This window comes from Pelodiscus sinensis, chromosome 15, assembly GCF_049634645.1.
Source record: "Pelodiscus sinensis isolate JC-2024 chromosome 15, ASM4963464v1, whole genome shotgun sequence".
NCBI lineage: Eukaryota > Metazoa > Chordata > Testudines > Trionychidae > Pelodiscus > Pelodiscus sinensis.
The window spans coordinates 3,014,008-3,026,483 of NC_134725.1; the positions used below are offsets into that span (position 1 = coordinate 3,014,008).

Below are 12,476 nucleotides of genomic sequence, written 5' to 3' on the forward strand. Positions count from 1 at the left end.
CAGGGGCCACACACAAGTAAGAAGAAAAAAAAATCTTCACTGACGTGGTCCCTGACTGAGAAGACAGACACTCCCCACATTCCTCTTGCACACTAGAGTGTAGTGGAGCCCAGGCTAATAGATTTTGTGTGTTCCAGCCCCACAGGGGACCAGAGCACCATCACAGGCTCCCCAATGCTGGTGGGGGAGCCCTGAGCCTCGGGGCCAGATCAAGGCAAGCCGGGGCCCGCATCTGGCCCCCGGGCCTTAGGTTCCCCTCCCCTGCTGTAAAGAGATCATCATGATACAGGGTTTGTTTGTTTTAAGGATACAAGACAATCTAAACTCATCTCTAGTTAAGAAAGCCTTTGACGTTATGGAAACAAGAATGGATTTTAGTATCAAGGTTTTTTAGTCTTCTCCTACATCAAAATATTAGAGATGCTGCACTGGAAAACCAAAAGTTCAAGGTACCTGGTTAGCATCTCAAAGCAGCCTCAAAGCAGCCTCTTCATTGGACAGACTGTAGAACACAGGAGGAAACCTATATTAGTAACTTTTTCCTTCTAATATGAAAATTACCCCTGACATTTCAATTCTACTAAGCTTCCTAAAAAATATTTTAACTTTTGATAACCTCCAACGGAAAGGATTTTTCCTGATTTAAATGAACTGTAATGAATACAAACACAACACAGAATAATAATTTTTGATGGAAATAAACCAAAGCCCCAATTGTGCAAACACTTATGCATACGAGCAATAACACTGAACTTAATAGGATTATTCACACATGTACTTCACTTTACAAATAGGTTTGCAAAACTGGAATTTTATAGAGCACAAGTACTAATTAGAATATAAAAGATACACTTCTTTAACAAACTCTTAGTTAAGATGCCAATGTAAACTTTATAATGGGTACAGAAATTTAACTTGTTTCAAACACTGACAGATCTAGAGAATGGGCAAGAGAGTTCACCTTCATAATTTATTTAGAAGTACAGCTGAATGCTTATGCTAGAAGTACTTCTTACAATGTTTTCATCCACAATAGCAACAAGGAGTCCTGTGGCACCTTATAGACTAACAGATGTATTGGAGCATATACTTTTGTGGGCAAAGACCCACTTCGTCAGATGCATGTAGTGGAAATTTCCAGAGGCAGGTATAAATATGTAGGCTAGAGATAACGAGGTTAATTCAGTCAGGGAGGGTGAGGCCCACTTCCAGCAGCTGATGTGGAGGTGTGAACACCAAGGGTATGTCTACACTACCCTCCTAGTTCGAACTAGGAGGGTAATGTAGGCATACCGCACTTGCAAATGAAGCCCGGGATTTGAATTTCCCGGGCTTCATTTGCATAAGCGGGGAGCCGCCATTTTTAAAACCCCGCTCGTTCGAACCCCGTGCAGCGCGGCTACACGGGGCACGAACTAGGTAGTTCGAACTAGGCTTCCTAGTTCAAACTACTGTTATTCCTCATTTCACGAGGAGTAACGGTAGTTCGAACTAGGAAGCCTAGTTCGAACTACCTAGTTCGTGCCCCGTGTAGCCGCGCTGCACGGGGTTCGAACCAGCGGGGTTTTAAAAATGGCGGCTCCCCGCTTATGCAAATGAAGCCCGGGAAATTCAAATCCCGGGCTTCATTTGCAAGTGCGGTATGCCTACATTACCCTCCTAGTTCGAACTAGGAGGGTAGTGTAGACATACCCCAAGAGAGTAGAAACTGCTTTTGTACTTGGCTAACCATTCACAGTCTTTGTTTTATCCTGAACTGGTGTCATCAAATTTGCAGATGAACTGTAGCTCAGCAGTTTCTCTTTGAAGTCTGGTCTTGAAGTTTTTTTTGCTGCAGGATGGCTACCTTTAGATCTGCTACTGTGTGTGCAGGGAGATTGAAGTGTTCTGCAAATTTGACACCATCAGTTCAGGATTAAACAAAGACTGTGAATGGCTAGCCAAGTACAAAAGCAGTTTCTCCTCTCTTTGAAGTAGGAATAAGACCCTCCGGAAAAGGGCACTTTTTCCGGAGGATCGGGGCCAGTCTAGACGCTCTTTTCCGGCTTTTTTAAAAGCCGGAAAAAAGCGGCGGACATTTTTATTTAAATGCCGCGGGGGATATTTAAATCCCCCGCGGATTTCCCTACGACGATAGGTGAAATTTACATGCCCCTTCCGGAAAAGGGGCCAGTGTAGACGTAGCCCTTGTGTTCACACCTCCACATCAGCTGCTACAAGTGGGCCTCACCCTCCCTGACTGAATTAACCTCTTTATCTCTAGCCTACATATTTATACCTGCCTCTGGAAATTTCCACTACATGCATCTGACGAAGTGGGTCTTTGCCCACGAAAGCTTATGCTCCAATACATCTGTTAGTCTATAAGGTGCCACAGGACTCCTTGTCGCTTTTGCAGATCCAGACTAACACGGCTACCCCTCTGATACTTCATCCACAATATTTATCATATTCCCATTTCAAAAACTCCAAATTCTATTCTGATGGCCTTAATGTTATTCAATGTGCAAATAAAATCACTCTGATCTGCATTTCTTTTATTCCGCTAGAATTAAGATAAGACACATTCGTGTTTCCAAGAGCACCCACAATGTGCTAGATGCTGTATGAATTATGAACTGTAGCACGGTCTAAGTTGTTGACTGAGCATGGGACTAGAAGCAAGGAATTCCTGAGTTATAACCGCTCTGCTGTGATACCTTGGGCAAGTCAATTCTCTCTCTGTCTCAGTTTCTCTACAATCAACTTGGGTATGTCTACACTACCCTCCTAGTTCGAACTAGGAGGGTAATGTAGGCATACCGCACTTGCAAATGAAGCCCGGGATTTGAATTTCCCGGGCTTCATTTGCATAAGCGGGGAGCCGCCATTTTTAAAACCCCGCTGGTTTGAACCCCATGCAGCGCGGCTACACGGGGCACGAACTAGGTAGTTCGAACTAGGCTTCCTAGTTCGAAGAAGAGGTTACTCACCTTCGGTGCAGTAACGATGGTTCTTCGAGGTGTGTCCCCGTGGGTGCTCCACGTCTGGTGTCGGGCTGGTCCCGGCGCCGCGAATCGGAGCTTGCCATAGCTGTAATCAACCGGGTCGCGCATGCGCGAGTAGCGTTCGCGCCTTTGAACAGCCGCGCGCGACCCGGTCCCCGCCAGTTCCTCTCACCGCCATCTGAAAAAGATAATAAAGAAGATTCCGTAGCGGGGAGGAGGGCGGGTCACGGAGCACCCACGGGGACACACCTCGAAGAACCATCGTTACTGCACCGAAGGTGAGTAACCTCTTCTTCTTCTTCGGGTAGTCCCCGTGGGTGCTCCACGTCTGGTGACTCCGGAGCAGTAATCCACTAAACGTGGGCTACGGAATCACTAGTATTGTGGCTTGGCAACACCGCTGAGGCTAGGGCCGAATCAGAAGCCAAGCGCTGCACTATTGCGTAATGCCTTGCAAATGTCGTGTTGGAAGACCATGTAGCAGCACGGCATATGTCGCGTAAGGGTACCCCTCTGACAAAGGCCGTTGACGTAGCCATCGCTCGTGTCGAATGGGCTCTAGGGTGTGATAGAAGCGGTTTCTTGGCCATGTTATAGCAGGTAGTAATACAAGAAACGATGATCTTCGAGATACGTTGGGCAGATAAGGCTTGACCTTTAGAGTGTTCCAGGGTGGAGACAATCAGACGATCCGTCTTCCTAAAGGCACGGGTTCTATCTATGTAGAAGGCTAGAGCTCTGCAGGCGTCTAGAGTGTGCAAAAGAGCGTCCCGACTTGACTTGTGAGGTTTTGGGTAAAAACATGTCAGAACGATCGGTTCATTGATGTGAAAGTCGGTACAGACCTTTGGCAGAAAAGCTGGATGTGATCTCAATGTCACAGCCTCCTTAGAAAAAACTGTATATGGGGGCGATGACATCAGTGCTGCGAGCTCACCCACCCTACGTGCCGACGTTATAGCGAGGAGAAAAAGTACTTTCATCGTGAGGTGAGGCAACGGAGCGGTTGCTAGAGGTTCAAACGGGGTTTTAGTTAAAACGTCGAGGACCAAGTCAAGACTCCACGCAGGTGGCGGGGGCCTAACTGGTGGATTAAGGTTAACGAGGCCTTTAAAGAATCTTGCCACTATAGGATGGGAAAAAACTGACTTCCCTTCGATGGGCATGTGGAAGGCCGCAATTGCCGCTGCATGAACTCTAAGTGATTATATGGACAGCCCATCCGTCTGCAGCTGAAGAATATAGTCCAATATGACATTAAGTGGTGACAGAAAGGGGTTGAGGTCTTTAGGAGCGCACCAGCGAGTGAATCTTGACCATTTTGAGAGATAGGTCTTTCTAGTCAATTCTTTCCTACTATAGAGCAGGATGCGCTTTACCTGGTCCGAGCAAAGCATCTCGGACGTGCTGAACCATCTATCATCCAGGCTATTAAGTGAAGGGTGTCCAGCCTCGGATGGAGAAGAGAGCCCTTCTGTTGCGACAGTAAGTCCGGTAGATGAGGGAATCGGTACGGTGTCCGAGTCGAGAGCTGCAGGAGGGTCGAATACCACGGTTGCCTGGGCCAAGCCGGGGCTATGATCAGCACTCGCGCCCTGTCCATGACAACCTTCTCTAGCACCTTGGGAATGAGCACAACAGAAGGGAAAGCATATAACTGTGATGTTCCCCAGTGAAGAAGAAACGCATCTCCTAGAGAGTGCATGCCCACTCCCGCTCTGGAGCAATAAGCTCTGCATTTCGCGTTGGTCCTTGTGGCAAAGAGGTCTATGTCCGGTTGACCCCAGCGGTGAAAAAGGGGCCTGAGGACGTCCGCACGAATTTCCCACTCGTGGTCCTGGTAAAAATGTCTGCTTAGAGCATCTTCGATAGTGTTTTCTGCACCGGGTAAGTACGCAGCGACGAGAGAAGTGTCGTTTCGAGTGCACCACTTCCACAGTCGAACTGCCTCTGCACAAAGGGATCTGGAGCGAGCACCGCCTTGTCTGTTCACATAATACATCGCTACGATGTTGTCTGTTAGAATCCTTGTTGTTGTGCCTCTTATGTGCTGCTTGAACCGTCTGCATGCGTGAAATATTGCCCGTAGCTCGAGGAGGTTGATGTGCAACAACATCTCCGCTGGAGACCATCGGCCTTGTGCCTTTTCGGTACCCATGTGAGCGCCCCAACCCGTGAGAGATGCGTCCGTGGTTATCTCTCTTGCTGGTTGCGGAGCGTGAAACGGAACCCCTACTAACATGTTGCTGGGATCGGTCCACCAGTGCAGGGACTGTTTGACCTGCATGGGTATCACCACCGTTTTGCGGACGCTGTGCCTGGCGGGATTGTACACGGTGGCCAGCCAATGTTGTAGGCACCTTAAATTTAGTCTTGCGTGTCGCACGATAATCGTAGTAGCCGCCATATGACCCAGGAGCTGCAGGTATACGCGGACTGGTAGCATAGGAGACTGCAAAATCGTTGTCACCAGGTCCTTTATGACCTGGAAACGCTCTACCGGCAAATGCACTCGTTCTTCGAGAGAGTTTAGCCGTGCGCCTATGAAAGTAAGAATCTGCGTTGGTTGCAGTCGGGATTTTTCTGTGTTTACAACAAGGCCGAGAGACTTGAATAGAGCTAGAGTGACCTTCACCATGTGGGAGGTCTCCGCGCATGTGCGCCCCTTGATCAGACAATCGTCCAGGTAAGGAAAAATTGCGACTCCTATCCTGCGTAGATGAGCCGCTACCACCGCTAGTGTCTTGGAGAACACCCTCGGTGCCGATACAAGGCCGAACGGGAGTACCTTGAACTGGAAGTGGTCGTTTCCTACCAGAAACCGTAGAAATCGCCTGTGTGCCACGTGAATTGAGATGTGGAAATAAGCGTCCTGCAGATCTAGGACTGCGAACCAGTCTCCTTTGTTTAGTGCTGGCATGATCTTGACCAGCGTGGTCATTTTGAAGCGCTGTTTGCGGATGAAGCGATTTAGACCTCTTAGGTCGAGGATTGACCTCCACCCCCCTGACTTCTTGGGAACCAGGAAGTACCTGGAGTAGAACCCTTTTCCGTGAAACTCCTTCGGGACCCGTTCTATGGCACCTATGTTTAAGAGGTGGATGATTTCTTCTCGAAGAACGTTCTCGTGGGACGGGTTCACAGTCGGAGCCAAGGTAGGGGGGGTAGTGGGAGGAACTGAAATGAATGGAATCGAGAGGCCTGATGTTATTAATTCTAGGACCCATCGGTCCGATGTAATGCTGGCCCATTGATGTATGTAAGGCTTCAGCCGGTGGTTGAATGTGTTGGAAACGCGCTTCTGTATATTGACCACTGGAGGCATGTTCGCGTCCTTTGCATGTGAGTCAAACCTGCTGCCTAGGAGCAGGTCTGGTTGGTGGACGATTTTGCTGTTGTTGACGTTTGCGCTGCGGGCGCTGACGAAATTTGGGTTGTTCAGGTGCGCGCTGCTGTTGCCTATACGAGGCATAGTCATACCTCCTTTGGAACGGATAGTATCTCCTTTGTCTGAAAGGTGGTGTGTACATACCCAGAGTTCTGAGGGTAGTACGTGAATCCTTCCCCGAGTGTAAAATTTCATCGGTTGAGGAGGCAAACAGCTTTTGCTTATCGAAGGGCAGGTCCTCAACCTTGGTTTGTAACTCCCTAGGAGCTCCCGCTGACAACAGCCATGAGGCCCTACGCATAGCGATGCCTGAAGCCATGGCTCGCGCCGCGGTGTCCGCCACATCAGCAGCGATTTGTAGGGATGTTCTGCATGCCGCGAATCCCTCTTGAACTACAGCTTTCAAAAGATGTTTCTTACTGTCCGGGAGATATTGCATTAGTTCAGGAAGCTTGGAATAGTTATCAAAATTAAGGTTTGATAGGAGCGCAGCATAGTTGGCGATCCGAAGGAGTAAGGTTGAGGAAGAATAAACCTTACGGCCGAATGAATCCAGTTTTTTTGAATCCTTGTCCGGAAGGGAATTCTTAAAGTGCGAAGTCTTTGTCTTATGGCGGACTGCATCGACGATCAACGAATTAGGCTGGGGGTGATTGAAAAGAAAATCCAGGCCTTTTGATGGTACGAAATACTTTTTGTCCACTCTTTTGTTAGTGGGTGGCACTGAGGTTGGCGTTTGCCAGATATCCTCGGCCACCTCCATAATGGCTTCATCTATCGGTAGAGCAATCCTTCTCTGTTGCTTCGGATGCAAATTTTTGAACAACTTATGTTGTTTTCCTTGAGTCTCAGTGATCTGCACCTCTTGCGATTGCGCTACACGGCGAAACAGATCCTGGAATTCCTTTAGATCATCAGGGAGTGACGACTCGCTCGGAGTTATAACTTTGACAGCCGAAGATACTGAAGAATTAGCATTAGGAGACTTGTCTGGTTCTGACTCAGAAAGTTGTCCCTCCTCCAGGTCTGATTGCTGTGACCTAGGAGTCGGGGATCGTGGGGACGACACGGGTCTCCGGGAAGGGTGTCTCTGCCGTCCAGAATGTGTGGAACCTGGACTTATGGAGCGACAAGAGCATGGTGACCTACAGCGAGATCGTGACTGACTACAGCGCGAAAATTCGTCATAGTAACGGTCATGATAATGTGAGCCATGCCGAGCAGAGCGTGCAGGTGATGAATGCTTAGATGCTCTAGCGCTGCCATGCCTATCATAGTACAAACGCTGTGATGAGTACGTGGAATGTCTGGAAGGAGATCGAGACCTAGAGCGCCTGTGATGCGAACAACTACGCTCCCTATGATGATGATGATGAGAAGACACCCTGCGATTGCAACTCTTCCTACGACCCAGAGCGCGAGAAGATGCCTCCGGAGAGGGTGAGCGAGAGAGCACCCGAGCATGTGAATTGGATGGTGCCCTAGAAGTCTGAGGTGGGAGCTGCTCCTGAGAGGAAGGCTGCAGGGTTGCAGATTCAAAGGAATGTGAGGAGGCAGGCATTTGGTCTGCAGGCTGCTCTCCCGGTGCGCACGGTGCTGAGGACAGCTCCCTGCGAGGAGAACTGTGTGAGGAGGCTGGAGTGGTCGGCACCGGGAGCGTGGGTGCCGACGGAGCTGGCCCTTTAAGGGGCTCCTGCGGTGCCGGCTGAGGCCGCGGCTTTGACGTGCCGGGCGGCTTTTTTCCTGCCGGTGCGCGGGCTGCCCTGGAACCAGAGGCACCCGGCTTTCCTCCTGCGGTGCCCCGCGGCTGTGGGGCTATTGGCAGGGACTTTGCAGGAGAGGCTCTCTTCCTGCTCGGAGAAGGTGCCTTTGGGGAAGGAGCCCTCCGCTTCTCCAGGATAGGATCCGAGGCAGAGGATCCTGCCGAAGTAGAAGGCATCAGTGCCTTATCGAATAGAATTTCTTTTAACCGCCTTTCCCGCTCCTTACGAGCTCTGGATGTGAGTTTGGCACAGTGCCCACACTTTTGGGGAATATGTGCCTCCCCGAGACAACGGACACAGGCGGAATGACCGTCCGAGAGTGGCAGAGAGTCCCTGCAGACAGAACATTTCTTGAAGCCGGGAGAGCCCGGCATTTTGAAGGACTGAGAGGGCTTGTCCCGCGCCTCTCTCTGCGAGTGATACTTGTTGGTTTTATTTCCTCTGTATATTTTGTATATCTCTATTATTTATTTAATTTTATTTATTTATTATTATTACTCCCTTTTCCTTTCCTTTTTTTTTTTTTTTTTTTTTTTTTTTTTTTTTTTTAAATAAGCCGGTGGGACTAGGGCTGCGGCGAAACTGACCGGAGCCGCGGTTTGAACCGCCGGTTTTAAGATTAATTACGTCCAGTAGTTCAGTTTTAATGGCAGCGTTAATTAATAATATTCGTTTCACGTTTCTCTGAGGTAAATAGGAGACAAGAAGAACTCCGTCCGCGACCAGGGGCGGATGAGAGGAACTGGCGGGGACCGGGTCGCGCGCGGCTGTTCAAAGGCGCGAACGCTACTCACGCATGCGCGACCCGGTCGATTACAGCTATGGCAAGCTCCGATTCGCGGCGCCGGGACCAGCCCGACACCAGACGTGGAGCACCCACGGGGACTACCCGAAGAAGAACTACCGTTACTCCTCGTGAAATGAGGAGTAACGGTAGTTCGAACTAGGAAGCCTAGTTCGAACTACCTAGTTCGTGCCGCGTGTAGCCGCGCTGCACGGGGTTCGAACCAGCGGGGTTTTAAAAATGGCGGCTCCCCGCTTATGCAAATGAAGCCCGGGAAATTCAAATCCCGGGCTTCATTTGCAAGTGCGGTATGCCTACATTACCCCGCTAGTTCGAACTAGTGGGGTAGTGTAGACATACCCCTTGAGAGTTAGTTTGTTAAAACAAAAAAAGTACTAATTTCCAATTGCCCCCAACCATCCTCGCCAATCTCTGTGGAATCGAGTCATGGAAGGACGTAGTATTTTGGTCTAAATTACGTAGTTTAATTTGTTTTAGGTTGACAATGGCCTTTTAAGGTTTACACAGCATTTTGAAGACAGCAATAGATATGCAAGTATTCAGATTTTAAAATAAATTCTGGTATTTAATTGCTTACATCTCAGGCCATGTCTAAACTTCCACTTCGGTTGGCAAAACTCATGTCCCTCAGGGGTGTGAATATTCTATGCCCCTCAGCGACATAAATTACCCTGGCATAAGTGGTAGCGTGCACAGTGCTATGTTGACAGCAGATCTTTTCCCACCAACACAGCCACAGTTCTCTTCTGTTAGCACAGAGATCTTACAGTGACACAGCTGCATCACTGGCCGCTGTAAGCTCTCTGGTGTAGACATAGCCTTAGACACACCAATACCCTGTAACTTAAGTTACATAATCACTCAAGGTTTACTTTTTAATAGCCAAGACTTTCTATGCAATAATTATATACATAAACCCCAAAGCCTTCAAAAAAAACCCTAGCATCAAATTGCATAACTAAATGTAACACATTAGTAGGTGAAACAGAACACAAAGTACAGGCAGTCCCCGGGTTACGTACAAGATAGGGACTGTAGGTTTGTTCTTAAGTTGAATCTGTATGTAAGTCGGAACTGGCGTCCAGATTCAGCCGCTGCTGAAACTGACCGCCAGTTCTGACTTACATACAGATTCAACTTAAGAACCCCAAGTCAGCTGCTGCTGAAACTGATCAGCAGCTGATTCCAGGAAGCCCGGGGCAGAGCAACTGTGCCTCGGGCTTCCTGTAGTCAGCGCTGGTCAGTTTCAGCAACGGCTGACTTGGGGACGTCTGGGGCAGAGCAGCTGGGGTGCTGCTGGGTTGCTCCAGTAGCACCGCTCCTCGGCGCTACTGGACCAACCCAGCAGCACCCCAGCTGCTCTGCCCCAGGAGTCCTGATTCAGCCGCTGCTGAAACTGACCAGCAGCGGCTGAATCAGGACGCCTGGGGCAGAGCAGTTGGGGTGCTGCCGGGTTGGTCCAGTAGTGCCCAGAGCAGCGCTGTGGGACCAACCGGCAGCGCCCCAGCTGCTCTGCCCCAGGGTCCACAAGAAAAGCCTGGTCTGCTGGGGGGGGCACACTAGCTGCACCCCCCCCAGCAGACCAGGGACACAGGGAGCAAAGCGGCAGCGGGGGGTGCCTCGCCTCTGAGGCTTTGCTCTGGCGCCGGACCGCTTTGCTCCCGGTGCCCCTGGTTTGCTGGAGACGGTCCCCAGCAGACCAGGGGCACCGGGAGCAGCTTTTCTCACCCCGGAGCTCGAGGTGGCTGACCGCTGCCTGTGAGCTCCGGGGCAAGAAAGCCCTGTTCGTAAGTGCGGATCCGACATAAGTCGGATCCGCGTAAGTCGGGGACTGCCTGTATTACAATTATACATGAAAAGTCAAGAGGGCTTTTGTATGAGCACTGAACATCAGAAACAAAAATGTTTAACAGAAAAAGAACTGAAAGCCTTTGTGGTGCAGATGCAGCATCACCATTTAAGCAGAGAGGCTTTCAAATAGATCAGACTTGCAGAAATCCATTACTTGTCACAGTTTCTTACCATGTCTGCTATTTACTAAAGCACTGTGTGTTTAAACAAGGATAGCTCCTGCATACCCCATCTTCTCTTGATGGTCAAGAAGTGATGTCATAATGCTGAATTTATCACATCACACTCATTTGCATTGCAACAGAGTTTGGTGAAAATCACAGAATTATGACTTCCCTGTGGGATCAAGCAGAAGGAGAAAGGGGGGAAATGAGAAAGAAAATGCCATTATTAGACACAAAAAGTGCTCTCAAATGCACAAAATAAAACTGGAAAAAAATGAAAATATTTTTTTCAACTGTAAGCTCTGTCTTCAGAGTTTGGGATGCAACTTTGTAGATGTCTGTACAGTGACTACAAGAAAGGCCCCTAGATAATAATCACAAGAATAGCATCAGAATGAATGGAAATAGAACACTGACCAAGCATGTCCTTTGGTTCAAAATATTCTTCATTCAATTGTATTTCAGTATGAAAGCCCCTTACAAACCTAAAGATCAATTTTTATGCAGTCTACTGTTTCCTCAAATTGCAGAGATTGCTCTTGTGGACTACACTAATCTAGAGTATATTTACAATGTGCAAAACTCTTCCTCACATACACAAGTGCAATTCCAACTGAAGTCAGTGGGCCGTGCATATCAGATAGGGATGTTAGATACTGACACAGAGACAGCGGGGGCGGGGGGGGGGGAATATAGTCGACAGGATTAACCGATAAACCCAGGCTTAGCAGTTAATTGTGTAGTTGACTACAAGTTGACCTCCTGTAGCCAGACAGGAGCCCCCCCTGTAACATCCATCTTTGCTTGCCTGGAAGCATACAGGGCACAGAGAGCAGTAAAATGAGCATAGTCTTTGAAGCCTTGACAGGAGGCCCGGATATGCTGGCTGCTGTGACCCTGGACAACTGTAAGCAGAGATATGAGGGTGATCGAGCTAATTGCTGACCTCGAGGCTGCGAGAACTGCCTTGGCTGGCACATATATTGATACGAACACACAGCCGTCCGCGGGGGGAAGAATCTCCCGCCCAGTAAAGAATGTCCAGTACTTACAATTTAGTTCTCTCTCTTGCAAGTGTACATTAAGTTGAAACTCCCTTGTAAGAACTGGCGTCACAAAGACGGATCAGTACAATTTGGCATCTTAGATAAGAAAGAGGATACGGGCCCCTATGGGTATAAAGATGGGTCCAGCAGCACACTTACTCTTGAGCGTCAATCTACCATCTATCTGCTGGTTGGGTTAGGTGATTGGCCTCCCGAGGTTCCACGGGGATGCCCACCTCATATTAGTCTTTCCTAGGAATTGAGGGACCGGCCCTGGCCTGATACGCTGGAGTCGAGAGGCACAGAAGGGGTACCAAGCCAGAGAATCTGCCAAATCACGGCAGGTCAATATTGTCTAGCATTATTAACAACACTTCCACTGCTCACTGGGCTCTTACAAGATTAGAGCTAAGTAACAGCACAGAACACAGAACCATGACTGGTGGCTGTAAACAAACTTTATGGGACTGTG

At 49.0% G+C, this 12,476-nt stretch overlaps 1 protein-coding gene across 3 annotated transcripts in view; it reads right to left on the reverse strand.

The window, feature by feature from the left end:
- LOC106732805 (B-cell CLL/lymphoma 7 protein family member A-like) overlaps positions 1-12,476 on the reverse strand; it is a 160,278-nt gene that overhangs the window by 134,554 nt on the left and 13,248 nt on the right. The window contains exons 1-2 of one of the 3 annotated variants that reach the window (XM_075897844.1): positions 10,966-11,286; positions 454-502 (exon numbers count right to left, since the gene is read on the reverse strand). The exons of 1 other annotated variant lie outside the window; for it this stretch is intronic. In XM_075897844.1, the coding sequence (XP_075753959.1) occupies positions 454-464 (11 nt within the window). In that variant the 5' untranslated portion in view covers positions 465-502; positions 10,966-11,286. Of the gene's footprint in view, positions 1-453; positions 503-10,965; positions 11,287-12,476 lie in introns of those variants that run through there. One more of the 3 variants, XM_075897843.1, reaches the window with a different exon arrangement.